Source organism: Doryrhamphus excisus, chromosome 10 (assembly GCF_030265055.1).
Source record: "Doryrhamphus excisus isolate RoL2022-K1 chromosome 10, RoL_Dexc_1.0, whole genome shotgun sequence".
Taxonomy (NCBI): Eukaryota; Metazoa; Chordata; class Actinopteri; order Syngnathiformes; family Syngnathidae; genus Doryrhamphus; species Doryrhamphus excisus.
The window spans coordinates 20372594-20397002 of NC_080475.1; the positions used below are offsets into that span (position 1 = coordinate 20372594).

At 38.4% G+C, this 24409-nt stretch overlaps 1 protein-coding gene across 1 annotated transcript in view; it reads left to right on the forward strand.

Moving 5' to 3' along the window:
• The window catches only part of LOC131137266 (chemokine-like protein TAFA-2), a 73706-nt gene that overhangs the window by 42427 nt on the left and 6870 nt on the right, over positions 1 to 24409 (forward strand). The window contains exons 3-4 of the mRNA XM_058084988.1: positions 18685 to 18834; positions 22726 to 22850. Of these exons, the coding sequence (XP_057940971.1) occupies positions 18685 to 18834; positions 22726 to 22850 (275 nt within the window). The remainder of the gene's footprint in view (positions 1 to 18684; positions 18835 to 22725; positions 22851 to 24409) is intronic.

A 24409-nucleotide genomic window follows, 5' to 3' on the forward strand; every position in this document is an offset into this window, starting at 1 on the left:
CCTTGTGTGTTAAATTGTGCTTTTAGCTGTTTGGCTTTTGTTCACGTCAAGCTTCTCATGCTCAAATCCCCAGCGCTTCACCGGCTGACTTTCTAGCTCCAAGCAGAACCGGTCCTCCACCTGCTCGATCCGCCTTGTTCAGTCGCCCACTTTGGTGTCCTGCTCGGCTTCATTGCGTTTGGAAGACCGGTAATGAATGAAACTGATCTTCCTTCATTTACTCCAGCACTGAAAGTGGAATATTCCGAGTAAGGATTTCTTTTTTAGGGCTGGAAGAGCCATTGGTGGTGGGAGTCAGTAAATCATTTAAATACCCGCAAAAATATAAGTACAAAACTTTATATGTTTGCTCCCATTTTTCATGAGCTGAACTCAAAGATGTAAAAATGTGTTCTATGTACAAATATTTGTTTCAAATCTGTTAGTGAGCATTAATTTATTATTTAAAAAAAAACAACTTAAACTGTATTATGGAAAGCAGGAAGTGAACAAATGTAACAGTTAGTGATTGTAAAAGTACCAGATGAAGAGGTAGGATTTAATAAGCTTTGCTCCTTCCTACTCCTTTTGGACATGTGGAACTGGGAACTGATTATGGGATGCATGCAATTGTAATCTGATCTATACCAAAATAAAAACTAAATAAAAAAAATAAATGAATAAAAATAAATAATTAAAAAAATTAAAAAACTTAAATTATATTAGGAAAGCAGGAAGTGAACAAATGTAACAGTTAGTGATTGTAAAAGTACCAGATGGAGGGGTAGGATTTAATAAGCTTTGCTTCTTCCTACTCCTTTTGGACATGTGGAACTGGGAACTGATTATGGGATGCACTCAATTGGAATCTGATCCATACCAAAATAAAAATAGAAAAAAAATAATAAAAAAATTATTTTAATATAATTATATAGTAATAATAATCATAAAAAATATAACAATAATTATTAAAACTTTAATTATGTTAGGAAAGCAGGAAGTGAACAAATGTAACAGTTACTGATTGGACATGTGGAACTGGGAACTGATTATGGGATGCACTCAATTGTAATCTTACCATTACCATTACCATTAATAATTCCACCTCACAAATCGAAATGTTGACCGGACAATGATTATTACACAGGTGTCCCACCTTAGGTTGGCCAGCGACCCTCATGAGGATAAGCGGCATAGAAAGCGGATGCTGCAGAAGAAGCACGAAGCTCGTGGAAGCTTCTAAAGAGTGCAGACAGCTTGTCTCCAAGCATCACATTAGAGAGCCTCTGACTAGTGAATGCATGTCGGTCCGTGTCCATGTGTGACGCCTTCCATGTGCACTTACTGAAAAAAAAAAAAAAAAAAACAACCTTTCTGCATGCCTGACTCATGTGAGAGTTGCATCTTCTATCAACTCTTGTGCCTGTTTTGTCCTTTAAGTGTCGAGAAAGTAAAGTTCTTTGAGGCCCTTAATCAGCAGCGATATATCGAGATCGCCCCCGATAGATTGCGAATCAATGAGGCGACATTGTGTTGTCAAGTCATCAGCATAATCGCTAATCTGCATTTCCTTAAAGTCCAAGCCAAACTGTTTCTACCAGACTGGAACTGCTACTTAGCTACCAAAATAAGAACATATTTGACTCCGTTGGAGGCTAACGAGGGTAGAGGGCGAGCTGGAGCCTATCCCAGCCTGGAAAGGTGGCCAGCCAATCACAGGGCACATATAGACAAACAACCATTCACACTCACATTCATACCTATGGACAATTTGGAGTCGCTAATTAACCTAGCATGTTTTTGGAATGTGGGAGGAAACCGGAGTACCCGGAGATTCCACCCTGTCCGAGGGTGGAATCGAACCCTGATCCTCTTAGCTGTGAGGTCTGCGCGCTAACCACTCGACCGCCGTGCCGCCCGAGCATTAATTTATTATTAAAAAAAAAACAACTTAAACTGTATTATGGAAAGCAGGAAGTGAACAAATGTAACAGTTACTGATTGTAAAAGTACCAGATGGAGGGGTAGGATTTAATAAGCTTTGCTTCTTCCTACTCCTTTTGGACATGTGGAACTGGGAACTGATTATGGGATGCACGCAATTGTAATCTGATCCATACCAAAATAAAAACTAAATAAAAAAATAAAAAATAAAAAATAAAAATAAATAATTAAAAAAATAGAAAAAACTTAAATTATATTAGGAAAGCAGGAAGTGAACAAATGTCACAGTTACTGATTGTAAAAGTACCAGATGGAGGGGTAGGATTTAATAAGCTTTGCTTCTTCCTACTCCTTTTGGACATGTGGAACTGGGAACTGATTATGGGATGCACTCAATTGTAATCTGATGCATACCAAAATAAAAATAGAAAAATAATAAAAAAATAATTATAATATAATTCTATAATAATAATAATAATAATAATAAAAATAAAAAAATAATATAACAATAATTAACCTATTAACCTATTAATAATTAACCTAGCATGTTTTTGGAATGTGGGAGGAAACCGGAGTACCCGGAGAAAACCCACGCATGCACGGGGGAGAACATGCAAACTCCGCACAAAGAAGCCCAAGGGTGGAATCGAACTCGGGTCTCTTAGCTGTGTGGCCTGTGCGCTAGCCACTCGTCCGCCGTGAGCTGTATTATTGTTGAAAAATCACCCTGACATATTTCTGTTTGCACTTTTTTTTTTAACAACATACATAAAAAATGCACACAAATTATGTCATCCATTCTTAAAGGGGAACTGCACTTTTTTTTTTTATTGTGTCCATCATTCATAATCCTTATGTGAAACATAACACATATTCCTTCTTCTTTTCTGTGCATTCTAGCGAGACGGCACAAGTTAATTTGAGCTAGCTAGCTAATATCATGGGAAATATCTGTTTATCCATTTACATAACTGACTTGTATAATGACCGAACTACAAAAATATTGTTATTATCTGGCGGACTAACTCGCTAACCGCTAGTCTTAGTGTCATTCGCCGAAGGAAGAGCGGATACCTAAGTCTAAATTTTGCTACAAAGACCCAACAAGATGGTCATTTGCCGTTAGCGTTTTTTAACCTGGAAACTGGAGCACACGTTCCGTGCTGGAAGACACAGCCATCCCAAGAAGAGCGGTGTTGTCGCCGCTGTATGTGTATCAACGCGCCGAGAAAAGACGCATCCTGCCGTGACTTACTTGTAAGAGCATCAACGTCGAAGCAATCTTAAGCGATGATACCCGGTAATCATCTGATAGCATGTTTGCTCTCCCCCCATGTGACAAGTTGTAAACGGATGTCGTGCATCCCAGAGGACGACTTGTTCTGTCATGAATTAAACGGAGCGCAGGGAGACCACACACCTTCGCGTAGTCAGCCATTGTTAGGCTGTAATATGGACGCCACCATGATTGTCACAGTGTATTGGTCTTATCTAGGAGAACTGTGCAAGACAAACACAGAACGTTTACATCTAAAGAGAACATCTAATCCTCAAATACATAATCATGCCTGGCAGTTATACAACGTATGTGTAAATATTTGTCCACTGAACTGTATTATTAATGTATTTTCTGTATGATTCCAATTGTTAACCTGATCTTAAGGACAAATCACTGAATTTGTACCTTGGCAGTGCAAATACAGGAAGAAACCTAAGCTGAGGCCACCTTGAGCGTCCCATTCTATCTTAGTACACACTGAGTGGGATCATGACGCCTGCCAGTTTCTGCTTGCATGTCGCCGGTGGGGGCATGCATGACTTGGAAAAGGTGCTTGTCATTTTTTTGCATAGAGAAAAAGGAAGCCACAATTTTTTTTATTGCATAACCAAACACCACTGGTGGCTTTTTTTTCCCTTTTTTTTTTTTACATGCTTTTACTTTTTTTTACTTTTTTTACATGTTTTGCTTTTTTTGTACATTTTTTACATTTTTTATATATGTTTTTTAAATCATTTTGAAGATGAAATATTTTTGTCAATCTCTTACGTTCACTCAAAGCATCATCTTGATTGTGTTATACAAAATGGATGGTTAGAGCTAGATTTACATAATTTAAAATTTTAAATTCAAGATGATGCTTTGATTTGATTTGATTTGATTGAAATTTCAAATCATTCTGAAGATGAAATATTTCTGTCAAACTCTTACATTCACTCAATTAAAAATGATTGATGTTTGACAAAAATATTTCATCTTCAGAATGATTTTAAATTTCAATCAAATCAAATCAAAGCATCATCTTGAATTTAAAATTTAAAATTTAAAATTTAAAATTTAAAATTTAAAATTTAAAATTTAAAATTTAAAATTTAAAATTTAAAATTTAAAATTTAAAATTTAAAATCATTCTGAAGATGAAATATTTTTGTCAAACTCTTACGTTCACTCAAAGCATCATCTTGATTGTTTCATACAAAATGGATGGTTTGAGCTAGATTTACATAATTTAATTTTTTTAATTCAAGATGATGCTTTGAGTGAATGTAAGAGTTTGAATTTTAAATTTTAAATTTTAAATTTTAAATTTTAAATTTTAAATTTTAAATTTTAAATTTTAAATTTTAAATTTTAAATTTTAAATTTTAAATTTTAAATTTTAAATTTTAAATTTTAAATTTTAAATTTTAAATCATTCTGAAGATGAAATATTTTTGTCAAGCTCTTACATTCACTCAAAGCATCATCTTGATTGTTTTGTACAAAACAGGTCGCATATAAAGGCACAGTCATAAATTGTCAAAATATTTCTGTGTATTTCATTACATATATTTAGCAGCAGTGCGACATGAAGAATTAAAAACAATAAAAAAAAGCCAACAACAGCCAGTTCAGATGAAGGGCAGCCTGTCCAAGGCTTATTACAACAGGGAAGCCAAAGGCAGGGCTTGACATTTTCCAGCCATCATCGTCTATGATGTAAGGTCAAAGCCAACATAGTAAAACCCACTTTCTTAACTTTTTGATTTCTTCCTAAGGTGATGGTGTCATTGTCTATTACTCAAAGTGCTCACATTTGTTTTGTGCCTGCTTTTCTTATTTGTTTTTTTTTTTTTTTTGCACAAGTGGCTTGGATGAGCAATCTTAAAATGCCCTTTTGTGCCTGTGATAGTGTCAGGAGGAGGAATACAATCCTGCAGTTTGACATATTACACGGACTGACACACAATCTAAGCCAGTGTGACAGCATTGCAATGAAGACATGGAACAACAATGTTTTTCTCCGGGAAAAAAATGTGTTAGAATTAACAACACATCATAACAAAGCCAATGGAAATGTACAGATTGCCCTTAACCACCTTTTTTTGTGAGAAATGAAATACCAGTACGCCAAAAAAACGTCTAATTAATTGGCTTCAGATAACTGGCTATTAAATTGCACCACCTTGGAGCATATATTGTATAAATCTTAAATCATAAAGGGAGGTCATTTTCAACTTGACACAAGTGATCATTTTCATCTCGAGGGATAAAAATATCGTAAAATGGCGAGGCATAATAGGCGTCTGAGCTCAATTATGCTAGTGATTCCGCCACTTGGCTCACACGGGAGCGATATCATGCAACAGAGGATTTCTAAACTGTAAGGATCATTGCTCGTTGCTGAGTTGAAACCAACAGCCATCCCTTCCCAAATGGGACTGCTGCGATGACGACAGCCTCTTTGTTTGACGACCTGTTTTTTGTTGGGGTTACTCATACCCGTCTTGCGGTTTATTGGAAAATTTTTAGAAGATCTTTCCCGGAAAGAAGCTTCGGATGTGTCAACAACATATCAGCAGACGTCAGAAGCGATCCCTGAGATCCCTCTAGTCTAGTCTACCATGTCTACCATGTTGTTTTTGCTAAACAACAACTGTCTACAAAGGTTCACAAACCTGTATCGCATGTTTACGACCAACCGCGGAATTGGAAGAAAACCTTGCTCATCTGTTCGATATCACAAAAACATTGGGTCCTGTGTCGACAATCCATCAAAAAGGGCCAAACATACATCAGAACCGTCAACAAACCAAACAGTTATCTCCGAATTGAATCATAGTAAAGAAGGAAGTCTGACCCAGTTCCAGAAGTAGACTCTCCAACAAAGAGTCCAACGCGCCACTCAACAAATTCTGCTGCAAAACTGATGTCTAAACACTTTGTCAACAAGAAAACCATCGAAGGTGCTTCAAAGTCTGGCTGAAGATGACGGACTGAACGTCCCAACGCCATCCCAGTCTGGAGTCTGGCGTCAACTGAGTTTTAGGAACAATATGATGATTGGGCACAGAAGCGATAGATACCAAGCGTATGTATTCAGAGACAGATTACCAAGACCTGATATCAGCAATATCCTAAATTAAGTGTCCTAAATCTGTGAAATGCTTCTCTACTCACTGGGGAATTGAACCATCAGAGCTTAATGTGCTTCGGAGACTTCTGAAAGACTGTTGGAAAACACTACAAATTATATGATATCTTCTTTTCCCATGCGTATTGGTAATGGTAATTGTAATGGTAATGGTTTTATTTCATTTGAACATGCATCAGATTCCAATTGAGTGCATCCCATAATCAGTTCCCAGTCCATCTGGTACTTTTACAATCAGTAACTGTTACATTTGTTCACTTCCTGCTTTCATAATATAATTTAAGTTTTTTAATTTTTTTAATTATTTATTTTTATTTGTATTTATTTATTTTTTTTAGTTAGTTTTTATTTTGGTATAGATCAGATTCCAATTGAGTGCATCCCATAATCAGTTCCCAGTTCCACATGTCCAAAAGGAGTAGGAAGAAGCAAAGCTTATTAAATCCTACCCCTCCATCTGGTACTTTTACAATCAGTAACTGTTACATTTGTTCACTTCCTGCTTTCCTAATATAATTTCATTTTTTTTAATTTTATTTATTTATTTTTTTAATTATTTTTAAAATTGTTATTATTATTATTATTATTTTATTTTGGTATAGATCAGATTCCAATTGAGTGCATCCCATAATCAGTTCCCAGTTCCACATGTCCAAAAGGAGTAGGAAGAAGCAAAGCTTATTAAATCCTACCCCTCCATCTGGTACTTTTACAATCAGTAACTGTTACATTTGTTCACTTCCTGCTTTCCATAATACAGTTTGAGATTTTTTTTTTTTTTTAAATAATGTACCTCGTACCGAAGTACGAGGTGATATGACCATAACATTCTGTTGTTGATTCTTTGGAGATGAACATTACTCTATTTTCTGGATTATAATTTCACGCCCTGTGTGGGTTCGTGCGTGACAGTTTGTTTATGTTCCCTGTCTGGGCTTTGGTTTCCCCTTTTGAACACTCTGGTTTTGTATTGGACTTCCTCTTTTGCCCCGTTTGCCTTAGTTGCCATGGTTACCCACACCTGTCCCTAATTTGTCCTATTTAGTTCAGGTGTGTGCATCTCCCCTTTGTTGGATCATTATCGTTTGTCTGTTTGCTACCTGAGTTGCTTTTTCGCTGCTGCTGCAATTACTGCACAGAATAAACATTATTTACCTGCTATTGGTCCTGCTCTCTGCATCCTGGGGTCGAACTTTAAAGCTCTCAAGCCGAACCGTGACATATAAGTCACTATTTATTTCATGGTTTGACTAGTCCTGCTACTTGTACTCCGAAGCGTGTGCTGTCGCAATGCTACAAACAGGATGTTGCCACTTTCTTTGAAACACTAAAGCAACTGAGGTTTCTCATTTTGGAGATGGTATTTGAATGTATCACAGGCCAGTATCTGTTACTTCGATACAGGCGATCTGAGAATGAAGGCGTCAAAGCTTCGTCACATGACCAGAAGCTAACATAATATCCGAATATTTCAACAGACAGAAAACAAAAATCAAATATATATATATGGGAGTATCAAATATGGGACATTGAAGGGTGGAAAAAAGGTTTTATTCTCTGAGAAAAAATATAGCTAGTCAATACTTTTAAAATATCCACATTTACTTTAAGCGCCATATCAAAACCAAGCATATACAATTAATGCTGCAAACACCTTGAATATGGAAGCATATCACAACATGAGCTTCTGAGTCCTTTTTGGCCCTGTTTCCTTCCGAATGAATTCTCGATTTGCCCTATTTTTCGATGCTGTCTCGTGAGACAGATACTTGGAAAATAAGCACAAATTCCCTGTTGAATCATTAGGATATCCAAATTTTTTTTTTACCATGTATATGTTCAGATGAAATGAACTCTACTAAATGTATAACAATGTAATAACTCTGAAATAAGCTCTTTCCATAATCACCTATGGCCTCTTTAATTATGTTCATGGTTCCCTCGATTGCAAACCGCTTTTGTTCCATAGTTTTCCCAGAAGTGCTTGAAGCTGTGAATAATGAATGGGAAGCCTACTTATCCTATATGAAAGGCTCAAAATGTGGGAGCTCAAAACATTGTGGCCACACAGATGTCTTCCCGTTGTGTTCATGCAGATTTAATAGGCATTACATGCTGCTAACATGCATTGGATGGATGATAATAATAATAAAAAAAAATAATAATAATAATAAACAGGAGTGTGGAGTGATTTTTGATAGAGAACAAATTTTGCTACTTTCAAAATTGAAATGTTTCTCGCCACCTTATGTTGTATATTTTGTAATATTAGATTTCCAACTAATTTTTTTCATCTATTATGATCCCCAGAAATGCATTTTTCTTCACCCTTTCAATGTCTACACCGCTTATTTGTTTGCTTGTGCGTATCTTTTCTACTGTTACCAAAGCTTAGCTTAGCTTAGCTTCAAGGACAATCTATTATTACCATCAAACCATCGTTTTAATATGACCATTTCATCTAAAAGCCAGTAGTATCATCCACAAATAATACCAACTTTAAATATTTCATGACTTTGCAGATGTCATTGATGTACAAGTTGAACAGTTTTGGTTCCGGTATTGACCCCTGTGGTACTCCACATGTAATATTTATTGCATTTTTGGAACCTGGTTTTTGAAACCTGATTTTTGAAACCTGATTTTTGAAACCTGATTTTTGAAACCTGATTTTACTTTTACTTAGCTTCTAGCACAATCTATTATTACCATCAAACCATCGTTTTAATATGACCATTTCATCTGTGCTTCCTCCGGAACAAAAAAACAGTAGTATCATCCACAAATAATACCAACTTTAAATATTTCATGACTTTGCAGATTGATGTACAAGTTGAACAGTTTTGGTTCCAGTATTGACCCCTGTGGTACTCCACATGTAATATTTATTGCATTTTTGGAACCTGATTTTTGAAACCTGATTTTTTGAAACCTGATTTCTGAAACCTGATTTTAGTTTTACTTAGCTTCAAGCACAATCTATTATTACCATCAAACCATCGTTTTAATATTATTTGATCTGTGCTTCCTCCGGAACAAAAAACCAGTAGTATCATCCACAAATAATACCAACTTTAAATATTTCATGACTTTGCAGATGTCATTGATGTACAAGTTGAATAGTTTTGGTTCCGGTATTGACCCCTGTGGTACTCCACATGTAATATTTATTGCATTTTTGGAACCTGGTTTTTGAAACCTGATTTTTGAAAACTGATTTTAGTTTTACTTAGCTTCAAGCACAATCTATTATTACCATCAAACCATCGTTTTAATATGACCATTTCATCTGTGCTTCCACCGGAACAAAAGCCAGTAGTATCATCCACAAATAATACCAACTTTAAATATTTCATCACTTTGAAGATGTCATTGATGTACAAGTTGAACAGTTTTGGTTCTGGTATTGACCCCTGTGGTACTCCACATGTAATATTTATTGCATTTTTGAAACCTGATTTCAATGTCTACACCGTCTATTTGTGTTTGCTGGTACATATCTTTATTTTTACTGATACCAAACATGATTTTAGTTTTACTTAGGTTCAAGGACAATCTATTATTATCATCAAAGTGTTGTTTTAATATGAACATTTCATATCTGACCTTTTTAATGATTTTTTCACTGCTCCTTCCGGAACAAAAACCAGTCATATTGTCAAAGTCCATGCCTTCGTCTACGTTTAGCCAAGTTTCCGAGATTGCGATTACTCTTAAGGGTTCCTTGAATAGATTCAAATATTATTTGATGTTGTCATAATTTGCGTATGTGCAACTGCAGTAATTTGATCAACAGTCTTCACTCTATATAATGTTGATACGGCAAACAAAGTGCAGCACAGCGCCGTGCTTTCCAGCGTTTGCGTGCACAACGCCGAGGAGCTCCAGTATTCTTAACAGCAGCTCTGGGAGTCGTGCGCTGATGGATGGCGTGCTCTTTACTTTACTGATGTACCGTGATCAATGCCGATGCCGGGACGGAGATGGACAGCAAAGAGGAGGCGAGGGAAGAAGAAGTAATGTGCTGCCTCTGCAGATCTCGCTCATTTTCTCACCATCTCTCTCTCTCTCTCTTTTTTAGTCTTTCCGATTTAATCCTCGCCGCTCGAATTGAGCTTCGCAGTCTGTTGAAGCGACTCCTATCTGCATATGCGGCACTCTTACGCTCTCGCCTTAACTCAAATGACACAGTGTTTCCATGCCGAGCATATGCTTTACAGGACAACTTTCAGCAGATTAATAGATTAGAGATGAAATACGGGAACATCCGTCTATGCGTGTATTTATGAGCGTCCTTTTTCAGCTCATTTATTTAAAAAAAACAAAAAAAAAACATCAACACACATCACGTTTGTCTAGCTGTCAAGCACAGCCTCTCATGTTGCCTAAATGTGGTTAAGAGGCTTTTATTTTTAGTCTTTTGCTGTTGTGAGTTAAATAAAACAGCCGTAATGCAGCTTCACTAATCCTCTCACACTCAACTAATCCTTGCAGAACACCACTGTAAATACTCTTGTGGGCTGCATTAATGTACAAATCACTCAGTCCCTCGCTCGGTCTCGCTTATTTTGGGTTCAGATTAATTGAAATTTCTCATACGTATTTCTCATGTAATTTTTCATATGAAAAATAGGTCCCAGAAATAGGCTTGTGTACATTTGTGTGCAGCGCATAGCTGTAAATTATTATTATTTTTTATTATTATTATTCTGTAACTCTCTTAGAGTTATTTGGAATTTCCAGTGCCTTTTACACGATTTTTCAAAAATATATTAATTAAAAATGATATTGTTTTAAAGAACAGCTCTTGTGGGGCGCTGCAATGACTTCAGCCTCCCTCTGGACTCTTGTGGGCTGCATTAATGTACAAATCACTCAGTCCCTCGCTCGGTGTCGCTTATTTTGGGTTCAGATTAATTGAAATTTCTCGTACGTATTTTTCATGTAATTTTTCATATGAAAAATAGGTCCCAGAAATAGGCTTGTTTACATTTGTGTGCAGCGCATAGCTGTAAATTATTATTATTTTTTATTATTATTATTATTCTGTATTATTTGGAATTTCCAGTGCCTTTTACACGATTTTTCAAAAATATATTAATTAAAAATGATATTGTTTTAAAGAACAGCTCTTGTGGGGCGCTGCAATGACTTCAGCCTCCCTCTTGTGGGTTGCATTAATGTACAAATCACTCAGTCCCTCGCTCGGTGTCGCTTATTTGGGTTCAGATTAATTGAAATTATTATTAAATAAATAATAATAATAAATAATAATAATTAATTAAATAATTAATTAAATTATTGAATATTTCTCATATAATTTTTCATTTCATTTTTTATGAAAGATAGGTTCCAGAAATAGGCAAATATGTGGCTTATACTTGCTCACTGTGAACAAGCTCAGACCTTGTAGGTTGTGTAGTTGCGGGCCATAAAATATCACCTAGCGGGCTAAAAATGGCCCGCGTGCCGTGAGTTTGAGACCCCTGCTCTAATTTGTCCATAGGTGTGAATATATAATTTCCCTGTTAAAAAAGTAAGCGGTCATTTCCGTGGAAAAGAAAAATGCAGAGACTAGCTGGTGAACGACTTGAATGGCTATTCTTAGTCTAAGCGTGGAGGCCCTGCAGGCAGGCTGCGGCGGTTCGATGCCTCGCAGCGCCACTGTGGCGCTTCTTCAGTTGCCTTCCCACAGAGTTGCAAGGGAGGCTAATCAACCGCCGTCGCCGTCATCTGTCCTCCCGCTTCCCTTCTCAACTTTCTACCTCTGGCTCTGCCTCAGACTCAGACTCACCAGGGCTACTCTTTCATTTGAGGGATGGTGCGGGAGACGGGGAGAGGCACAGGAGGAAACGAGTGGAAGGACATAATGATCTGTCCTGATGAATGCCGCTGGAGAGAAAGTGCTGATGCCGGGGAAGTGTGACTTTTTGAAATGATGGAGCTAATGCGCCAATCACAGAGCTCATCAGGAGCCAAAGAGGGTGACTTAAACTGCTTGGGTTTTTAATTACATTAATTAGGGATGAGCGAGTACACTATCTGTTCAACCATCTAAAGTATCCATATCTGTACTCGTAATGGGCGGGACACAAACCAGAGTTTTTTTTTTAAGCCTCATATTGACATGCATTGATCAGCTACAGTAAACCTCGGATATATCGGACTCGGATATATCGGAAATTCGCTCACAACGGACAGATAAAAAAGAACCGATTTTTCTGTAATGCATTTCCAATAAAAATTCATTGCATATATCGGATTTTTTATAACGGATTTCGCCTATTTCGGACAAAATCTCCAGTCCCGTTCCAATGCATTTCCATTAAATTTCCCTCGCATAAATCGGATGGCCGCATTGTTGTGCTAATCTTGTTAATATTGGAAATAACGTAGGCCTGACGGGCGTAACAGGGCCTAGCTTAATTAACAATTTGTTATGCTCAGAGTCCAATAAAGTTAAATTCTCATTACCTTACGTCTCTTTTCATTGCCCAGTCCAGGTACATTGGAAACATAGTCAAGGAAGTGCCTTTTTATAACGGATAAAATCCCATTTACGCATATACCGGATATAAATCCCATATATGCGTAAAACGGACATTTTCCGGTATACGCATATAACGGATTTCGCTTATATCGGACAAAACCAGTGGGAACAATTGAATCCGATATATCCGAGGTTTACTGTATATCAGGGGTCTCAAACTCAATTTACCTGGGGGCCACTGGAGCTAGGGTCTGGGCGAGGCTGGGCCGCATCAGGTTTTCCAAAAAAAAACAAAAAATGCATTTATTAAAAACTGAAAAATTAATAACATTTGCTTTGGTTCCGATTTTCTACAAGAAAAGCTCTGATAAAACATTCCACTGTTCACAAATATCTTACTTTTTATTTTTCTACACAAAATAAGATGAAAAATAAATAAAAATTAAATAAAATTAAATAAAATGTAATAAAATGTAATAAAATTTAATTTAATTTAATTTAATTTAATTTAATTTAATTTAATTTAATTTAATTTAATTTAATTTAATTTAATTTAATTTAATTTAATTTAATTTAATTTAATTTAATTTAATTTAATTTAATTTAATTTAATTTAATTTAATTTAATTTAATTTGTCCTTAAACTATATTAGGAAAGCAGGAAGTGAACAAATGTAACAGTTACTGATTGTAAAAATACCAGATGGAGGGGTAGGATTTAATAAGCTTTGCTTCTTCCTACTCCTTTTGGACATGTGGAACTGGGAACTGATTATGGGATGCACTCAATTGGAATCTGATGCATGTTCAATCAGTACAATCAGTCATCAGTCAATCAAAAAATAATAATAAGAATAATTAAAAAAAAGTATATTAGGAAAGCAGGAAGTGAACAAATGTAACAGTTGTAATCTGATGTATACCAAAAATAATGATAATAATAATAATAAAAATTTAAGAAAAAATTAAAAAAAAAATTATATTAGGAAAGCAGGAAGTGAACAAATGTAACAGTTACTGATTGTAAAAGCACCAGATGGAGGGGTAGGATTTAATAAGCTTTGCTTCTTCCTACTCCTTTTGGACATGTGGAACTGGGAACTGATTATGGGATGCACTCAATTGGAATCTGATGCATGTTCATATGAAATAAAACCATTACCATTACCATAATGTCATACGACACACCTAATCAAAATTAATTACTGTTCCAGTAGATCCTGAAACTGTCATATTTTCTTTTGCGTTTCTAACCATAACATTGATCTCCCTAAAAAAACAAAAAAAAAGCATAATTAATCAATAGATGTTTCTAGTTGCCAGTGACAATGTGTGCAGTGCAGCATACGTGTCGGTCCGAGCTTCCACGCAGAGTAAATAGCGAGTCGTAGCAAGCCTGATAGCAAGCCATTTATCTTGATCTGTGTAATGACACCTCCCTGACAGGATGACATAAACAACAACAATAACTCATTCACATAGTAGACACGGGCATACGCATTGTCACAGAGACAGTGTATATATATATATATATTTATATTTATATATTTATATTTATACACACTCACACACACGGACACCTTTTAAAGTGAAATACGCAGTGCTTGACGTTTACAAGTGTTTGTCTTTTGACAGGGAAGGAATTTAGATGGACTGAAATGCTCATCGACATGCTCGTTATGCTGCCTCGCCGTTCCCTGGCAAAATACTGTAACCAAGAGACAATTGTTACATTTCTGTTTTTATTTTTTTTTTCCAAAATGACACTCAAGAACAAAGAGAATGACACTCGAAGAGAGTGCTTCTAATGATGGAAATGCTGGAAAGCTTTGTAGAACGATGACACGGACGCATGAGGAAGGAAAACTTTTGACAATACGGGACTGTATTCCTGTTTGAAACGAGAGGGAATCGGTGGCAACGTTAGCTTCTAGGGTAGGGGTCTCAAACTCAATTTACTTGGGGGCCACTGGATCTCGGGTCTGGGTGAGACTGGGCCGCATCAGGTTTTCAAAAAAAAAAAAAAAAACACATTTATTAAAAACAAAAAATTTTAAAAAACTTCGCTTTGGTTCCGATTTTCGACAATAAAAGCTCTGATAAAACATTCCACTGTTCTCAAATATCTTAATTTTTATTTTTCTACACAAAATAAGATGAAAAATAAATAAACAAATCAAGAATAAAGAAAATCAATCAATCAGTAATAAATAAATATAATAATAATAATAATAAAAACTTAAGAAAGCACATATAGTTGGTGGGTAGACGAATGATTTTTTTCATATTAAAATGAACAAAGCATTATTAGAGCCCTGTAGACATGACAAAACACGACTATAGTCACATTTATACTCTTTTTATTTACAACATATTGCGCAACTGCAGGGTCTTGAGACACATGCTAACTCGCAAACTAGAGAGCTAGCGACCTAAACGGTAGCCTTCAAGTTATTTCCTTTCAACTTAAATAGCCAAAAACTTACCACTTCCACACGGATAGGGAGGATAACTATTAACAGTTATTTAACCTTTAACATGAACATGAATCAAACGTAATAATTTTTTCTGGGTACATGATACCATACAGCATCCATATCAAACTTGCGCGGGGCCGCACTGACATTAAACTTTCATATCAAGGCGGGGGCCTCAAACTAGTGTCCTGTGGGCCACATTTGGCCCGCGGGCCGTGTGTTTGAGACACATGCTAACTCGCAAACTAGAGCGCTAGCGACCTAAACGGTAGCCTTCAAGTTATTTCCTTTCAACTTAAATAGCCAAAAACTTACCACTTCCACACGGATAGGGAGGATAACTATTAACAGTTATTTAACCTTTAACATGAACATGAATCAAACGTAATAATTTTTTCTGGGTACATGATACCATACAGCATCCATATCAAACTAACATTAAACTTTCATATCAAGGCGGGGGCCTCAAACTAGTGTCCTGCGGGCCACATTTGGCCCGCGGGCCACGTGTTTGAGACCCCTGTTCTAGGGGATGTGTATGGATTTTAGACAGATATGCTGCAATTTGACTGCACATGAAAACTGAATGAATAGATAATGATGCCGCCTGCCCGAGATCACTTCCTGTCTATTGTGATAACTCGCAACTTCATCCCCGCAGTCTCTCGACGTTATCTTCGACTTAGATTAAAACCTTCAAAGCAGACCAAAAGTCTCTTGTTTGAGGGCAGCGGAGTGAAAAAAATCACGACGCAATCATCCCTTAGGAATTCATTAAAATGGAGATACTGTCTTTACCGGGTTTATAATCTGTTCAAGACTTGACTTGCGATAAACAAATTTCCATGATACAGGAATATTTGGTCCGTGGTTTACAACGAAATGTCCTTTAGCTACAGAGTTAACCAGTTCAAATGTATTTGTTCTACACATAAGAAGACAAAAATGTACCACTTCCACACAACATGGGAGAAGAACTTTTTTTTTTTCACTTTATCAGACAGATTCTGTCTGCCCTCATGATTGTTCAATGCCGGTTGACAGTTGAGGGAAATTGAGGGTCATGTGCCTGGTGATTCTTTTTGTTGAGAATATCAGAATCCACCTATTCGGAATTATTATTATATTGGCAATTGCCTATGTGGCTCTGTACTAGAACCACTATTGTTTTCCATTCACCACCACGACGACAAAACAATTAAGATGCAATTGAAAGTTTAAGTTAAGTCGTATTATTTGGCTGCCTGAAAAATCACAAATTTGCATAATGTATAATTTGCATATACTTTATTTGCATGTAGCATCTCAAAATGTTATCGATTTCTATACACATATTTTTATTCCTGTGTACTATCCAGAATGTGAGATGTTCCCGATTGGTGGGAATGATTTTCAAAAGTGGTTTCCCACTGAGACCAGGACAGCTCTTTCCGAGTGTGCTTCTTATTCTAAAGCGCCCACGCAAACCAATCCGTCAGTCAGTAGCACGTGAATGGTAAATGTGAAACATACTGGAAATGTTGTGAAAACTTAATGGATAACAGCTTGCCTTCCTCTGAAAGAGATGGAGAAACATCAACGAGAACTGAATGAAAACACATTATCAAACGTGTAAAAGATATCGAATTGACGGTCTGGGATGAAGGATAACATTCCGCCCCCCTGATGGGTAAGTACAGGACACAGCAGGGGCAAAATGAGGCTGGAGACTGAGAAACGGAGTGAAAAGGAGGGGTCGTTTATGAAATAGGACTACAAGATGAAACGTGGAAATGAGATGAAGTTCATATTTGATGAAATTGATAATGATCAATTTACGTTTGGACGCAGGTGTGGTATGTGTTGGACCCCAAAAGAACAGAAAGAGGTACAGTTTTAATGCAGCAAACGCAAAGTAAAACTTTTTAGATTTTCCAGAATCTGCACCTATTCCAGCTGCATTTCTTTTGATTTGTGCTTCCTGACAAAACGAGCAGTTTTAATTCTACTCCGCTGTGATTGGTCACATGCCCAAAGTGCTTCCTAACTATGAACCATATAAGGAAGTCCCCTCTGTGACATCACAAAGGGGCAGTTTAACCACACCCTCTGAAACCGAGCGTTTTTAGGTTTTTTGGTCGGACCCACTGCCGTGGTCGGAGACACTGCCTTGGGTCGGACCCACTGCCGTGGTCGGAGACACTGCCTTGGGTCGGACCCACTGCCGTGGTCGGACCCACTGCCGTGGTGGGACCCACTGCCGTGGTCAGACCCACTTCCTTGGTCGGACCCACTGCTGTGGTCGACCTGCCTTGGTTGGACCCACTGCCGTGGTTGGACCCACTGCCTTGGTCGGACCCGCTGCCGTGGTCGGACCCACTGCCTTGGTCGAACACACTGCCCTGGTCGGACCCACTGCAGTGGTGGGACCCACTGCCTAGGTCGGACCCACTTGCGTGGTCGGACCCACTGCCTTGGTCGGATCCACTGCCTTGGTTGGACCCACTGACTTGGTCGGACCAACTGCCTCGGTCGCACTCACTGCCTTGGTCGGACCCACTGCCGTGGTCGGACCCACTGCCGTGGTGGGACCCACTGCCGTGGTGGGACCCGCTACCTTGGTCAGACCCACTTCCTTGGTCGGACCCACTGCCGTGGTCGACCTGCCTTGGTTGGACCCACTGCCGTGGTTGGATCCACTGCCGTGGTCGGACCCACTGACTTGTTCGGACCAACTGCCTTGGTCACACTCACTGCCTTGGTCCGACCCACTGCTGCGGTCGGACCCACTGCCTTGGTCGGACCCACTGCCGTGGTCGGACCCACTGCCTTGGTCGGACACACTGCCTTGGTGGGACCCACTGCCTTGGTCCAACCCACTGCCTTGGTCCAACCCACTGCCGTGGTTGGACCCACTGCCTTGTTCGGACCCACTGCCGTGGTCGGCCAATATACACAATGAACTTTTAAACCTTAGTCGTTCCCAAATATTTCCTTCCCATCAGAGAAGACAACTCATTTGTATTTTAACTTTAGAATACACAGGGCAGTTCTGTGGACAGTACAAAAAAAATATTTAATTCCATGCATAATTAATTACTAATTTTGTTGTCATTTAATTTGATAAAGGTCACATAGTAAACAGAAGAGATCCTACGGGTGCCATTTAATGTTTGGCTCTGGTGTGTGCAGAGAAAAAGGTCATTGCGGTCGGTAAAATTGTTCCTCGGTGGATTTTTAATGTGTGGATGTCATTCGAACTACATTCATATCGTAGTACGGTTATTTGATGTAATATTGTTTAAGGAAGTAATGGATCATCTTTACCACCTTCTCACCTCCTAAACATCCATTTTATGATATAACCGTTCACCAATTATGTATGTGTGTTTGTGTTCCACAGTGCACGTCAAGGCAGGCACGTGTGAGGTGATTGCCGCCCATCGCTGCTGCAACAAGAACAAGATCGAGGAAAGATCTCAGACGGTCAAATGTTCCTGCTTCCCCGGACAGGTTGCCGGCACCACTCGGGCCATGCCCTCTTGTGTTGATGGTACGTTCCACTGAGTGTCTATTCCAGGGGTGGGCAAACTTTTTGGCATTGATATAACAAAATTCAGGGCGGCACGGTGGTCTAGTGGTTAGCGCGCAGACCTCACAGCTAGGAGACCAGGGTTCAATTCCACCCTCGGCCATCTCTGTGCATGCGTGGGTTTTCTCCGGGTACTCCGGTTTCCTCCCACATTCCAAAAACATGCTAGGTTAATTAGCGACTCCAAATTGTCCATAGGTATGAATGTGAGTGTGAATGGTTGTTTGTCTATATGTGCCCTGTGATTGGCTGGCGACCAGTCCAGGGTGTACCCCGCCTCTCGCCCGAAGACAGCTGGGATAGGCTCCAGCACCCCCCGCGACCCTCGTGAGGAAAAAGCGGTAGAAAATGAATGAATGAATGAATAACAAAATTTACGGGGGGGGGGGGGGGGCACAGACTATATATTTTACACGTAACAGTCCACCTGGTATTATTGTATCTGTAAAATTGTCATGCAATCTGCTATTATTATTTATTATTTTATATTTATATTTAAATATTTTAAAAATAATAAAATATTATAATAATTAAAATAAAATTAAAATAATAATTATTATATTATTATTATGTAAAATATGCAAATATAACAATATTATTATATATAATTAATATAATAATTAGCATTAATATTATAAATATAATAATCATAACAGTTATAATAATAATATAATAATTCATTCATTCATTCATTCATTTTCTACCGCTTTTCCTCACGAGGGTCGCAGGGGGTGCTGGAGCCTATCCCAGCTGTCTTCGGGCGTAAGGCGGGGTACACCCTGGACTGGTCGCCAGCCAATCACAGGGCACATATAGACAAACAACCATTCACACTCACATTCATACCTATGGACAATTTGGAGTCGCCAATTAACCTAGCATGTTTTTGGAATGTGGGAGGAAACCGGAGTACCCGGAGAAAACCCACGCATGCACGGGGAGAACATGCAAACTCCACACAGAGATGCCCGAGGGTGGAATATAATAATTATTATTTTAATTTTTATTATTATGTGCTTGTGTCTCTTTTTTCAGGAGCACTTTGTAAACAACAGACCATGTCAAACAACGAAATTGATACAACCATCAAAAGGTTGGCTCAGGCCATGATGCCAGGTTGTATGTTGAGTTTAAATTAAATACTTTGGAAAGATTGAGCCGGGCCGTATTCAAACACTTGGCGGGCCGGATGTGGCCCCCGGGCCGTAGTTTGCCCACCCCTGGTCTATTCCCTCCATTAACAAAGGACGCTGATAAAAGAACACATTCGTGTCCCAAAAACAAAGCGTGAATGTCCTAAAGATTGGTTGACCTTCACGGTTTCGCTCCAACTCACCTGGGGCACACTTGTTCTCCCTGGAAGAACCTTTTTCGATTGATTTTAGCTCCTTATCAGGACACAAGCGTGCTTACCTGGCAACTTGAACAATTTGATTTAAATGGTCGGTCTGCTGAAATACCCACAATCCCAACGAGATCTGTTGTTTATTTTTCCTCAAGTAATGACTTCACCATAATACAGTAAACCTCGGATATATCGGATTCAATTGTTCCCACTGGTTTTGTCCGATATAAGCGAAATCCGTTATATGCGTATACCGGAAAATGTCAGTTTTACGCATATATCGGATTTATATCCGGTATATGCGTAAATGGGATTTTATCCGTTATAAAAAGGCACTTCCTTGACTATGTTTCCAATGTACCTGGCAACGCTGCAAACGCTGCAAATGACGTCGTATAGGCCTGTCACGATTCGGCGAATCGGAGCGCCACGATGCGGCCATCCGATATATATATGTGAGGGAAATTTAATGGAAATGCATTGGAACGGGACTGGAGATTTTGTCCGAAATAGGCGAAATTCCGTTATAAAAAATCCGATATATGCAATGAATTTTTATTGGAAATGCATTACAGAAAAATCGGTTCTTTTTTATCTGTCCGTTGTGAGTGAGCGAATTTCCGATATATCCGAGTCCGATATATCCGAGGTTTACTGTATTATACGTATATGCGGCACCCTCACATCCAGCCTCTGAGCTCCACAGCACCAAAAGTGCCTCTGACAAAGTGTATCCGACAATGAGTGCTCCTCACCCACTTTCCAATTAGCTTTCCAAAGACTTTATTCATTTATTACCAACTCCCAGTTTCACTATTTTAGACAGAGGTAGTTAGGAAGCACTTTGGGCATCTAACCAATCACGGTGGAGTGGGTGTGCCCGGAGGCGGGCCATGGCGTGGGTGGAATAAATTAAAATTGTTTTGGCAGGAAGCAAAAATCCAAGTAACAACAGCTGGAATAGGTGCAGATTCTGGAAGATCTAGTTATGATAGGAGTCCACAACTTTCGATATTTCCGATATATCCGAGTCCGATATATCCGAGGTTTACTGTATAAGGATTGTGAATGATGGACAATATTCGCCCAAAAGTGCAGTTCCCCATTAAATCTTAATGAACACAGTCTGACACGCTGATGCACTGAGGAAAACGTAACACCCCTGCAAGGGGCGGGACTCAAGCATAGTATAACCTGGTAGGCTCTTCCCAGTTTCAGGACTTCCTGCTTCCTACTTTGACGTTGTGAGCGAATTTCCGATATATCCGAGTCCGATATATCCGAGGTTTACTGTATACAAATCTGTGTCCTTCAGGTTGGTCTCATACCGGGTCCAATTTCCCCATCCACTGCCGGCCTGCAGTCCAACCCTTTAAGTACTTTGAGTACTTGAGTAGTTTATTTATATTATGCAAAGGGGTGTTCATCATCATTTACTAGCTGGAGGAACAATACTTTGGAAGTCCATCAGTCGGTCCGTGTTGATGGGCTGCTAGAATCAGCGAAATTGATTCAAACAATTCATTAAATGTCATTTTTTTTTTAATTTGTTTGTTTAACGTACCATGGACCGATAATAAAAGTGCGATGGGCCGTAAATGGCCCCCTGCGTCACACTGTGGATAACCTTGCTACAACCCCGGTTCTCATTGACGACTTATCGCTGTTCCTTGTTGTTCTTCCATCGTCGGCATTGAACGGGAGTCATTTCAGAGGAGTATCGGGGTTCCACTCTAAGACAAGCCACCGTGCGGAGAAAACTCATATTGGTCGCTAGGATAAGCGGTAGAAAATGAATGTACCCTGTGGATAACCTTGCTACAACCCCGGTTCTCATTGACGACTTATCGCTGTTCCTTGTTGTTCTTCCATCGTCGGCATTGAACTGGAGACAATTCAGAGGAGTATCGGGGTTCCACTCTAAGACAAGCCACCGTGCGGAGAAAACTCATATTGGTCGCTAGGATAAGCGGTAGAAAATGAATGTACCCTGTGGATAACCTTGCTACAACCCCAGTTCTCATTGACGACTTATCGCTGTTCCTTGTTGTTCTTCCATCGTCGGCATTGAACGGGAGTCAACTCAGAGGAGTATCGGGGTTCCACTCTAAGACAAGCCACCGTGCGGAGAAAACTCATATTGGTCGCTAGGATAAGCGGTAGAAAATGAATGTACCCGCAATCTTTTCCTTTCGGTCACTACCCAATGCTGAAGACCGTAGGTGAGGGTATGAACGCAGATGCCAACATGAGTGTTGAAGTCCCTTAGGAGAAACATGGGAATTCCCTACGGATCATTCTCCAGAATTCCCTCAAGCGACTCCAAAAAGGGCGGGGATTCTGAACTGCAACAGTCAAGATCCGTTCCCTCCACCTTCAGGTGTTCACCGGGTCAAACTCCAACATACAGGTCGCGAGTTTATTAAGTCGAGTTAAGAGTTAATTTCATAGTAGATTAATAGTATTTTCTGTATAAATATTTGCATTTAAGTATTTTCTTTCACCAGCGTCCATCGTTGGCCAGAAGTGGTGGTGCCAGATGCAGCCTTGCATGGACGGGGAGGAATGTAAAGTTCTTCCAGACCTCACAGGATGGAGCTGCAGCACAGGCAACAAAGTCAAGACCACAAAGGTGATCGAACATATACACTCCTTTGTGTTTATTTTTTATTTACACATTAACCATTTGCTGTCCTGTTTCTTATGTATGTCTTATGTATATGTACAGTACACAAATGGTCAGACGTGGTCAATGGTCTTGAACCAGTCATGATGTGCTATAGATATCACGATATGGACAGTTACTATGGTACACATTATGGCATTGGATGCTCATATCACATCGTACTTCGGTATGGGACAAAAAATTAAAACAAAAAAAAAAAAACCCTTAAAGTGTATTATGGAAAGCAGGAAGTGAACAAATGTAACAGTTACTGATTGTAAAAGTACCAGATGGAGGGGTAGGATTTAATAAGCTTTGCTTCTTCCTACTCCTTTTGGACATGTGGAACTGGGAACTGATTATTTGATGCACTCAATTGTAATCTGATCCATGCCAAAATAAAAATAAAATAAAAAAATAATAATAAAAATTGAAAAAAAAATTTTTTTTTAATTATTTAAAAAAACTTAAATTATATTATGAAAGCAGGAAGTGAACAAATGTAACAGTTACTGATTGTAAAAGAACCAGACGGAGGGGTAGGATTTAATAAGATGTGCTTCTTCCTACTCCTTTCAGACATGTGGAACTGGGAACTGATTATGGGATGCACTCAATTGTAATCCATATTGATCCATACCAAAATAAAAATAAAAAAAAATAAAAATAATAATAATAAAAAAACAAAAAAAAACTTAAATTATATTAGGAAAGCAGGAGGTGAACAAATGTAACAGTTAGTGATTGTAAAAGTACCAGATGGAGGGGTAGGATTTAATAAGCGTTGCTTCTTCCTACTCCTTTTGGACATGTGGAACTGGGAACTGATTATGGGATGCACTCAATTGTAATCTGATCTATACCAAAATAAAAATTTAAAAATAATGATAATACAAATTTTAAAAAAATAAAAAAAAAAATTAAAAAAACTTAAATTATATTAGGGAAGCAGGAAGTGAACAAATGTAACAGTTACTGATTGTAAAAGTACCAGATGGAGGGGTAGGATTTAATAAGATGTGCTTCTTCCTACTCCTTTTCGACATGTGGAACTCGGAAATGATTATGGGATGCACTCAATTGGAATCTGATGCATGTTCAAATGAAATAAAACCATTACCATTACCATTACCATTACCATATATTTGCCTCTAAATGTACCTTTACTTTGAAGGGACAAAAGTATACATTGACATTGTAGGTGAATTTTAGGTAATCCTATCTGTGGAGCGATGGGAAAAATCATAAAAATATGAATTATCCTCTGGATGCCGGTTAAGACTTTGCTCAGACGAGCTCTATTGGCACTAGCATGCCCACTTCCACCGTTACAAGACCTTTTGTTGCCCCATATTTTTTTATATTGCTCACCTATTCTCTTTCCCGTCACGCCCTCCAACATCAAATATTGTCTGAGGAGAAAAAGGCCATCTGGCAACGAGGCCAACACATTTCATTCTTCACCTTCCCATCCCTATAAAAACACGTCTTTCCTGTGCAACCTTCTACCCTTTTTTTACTGTATG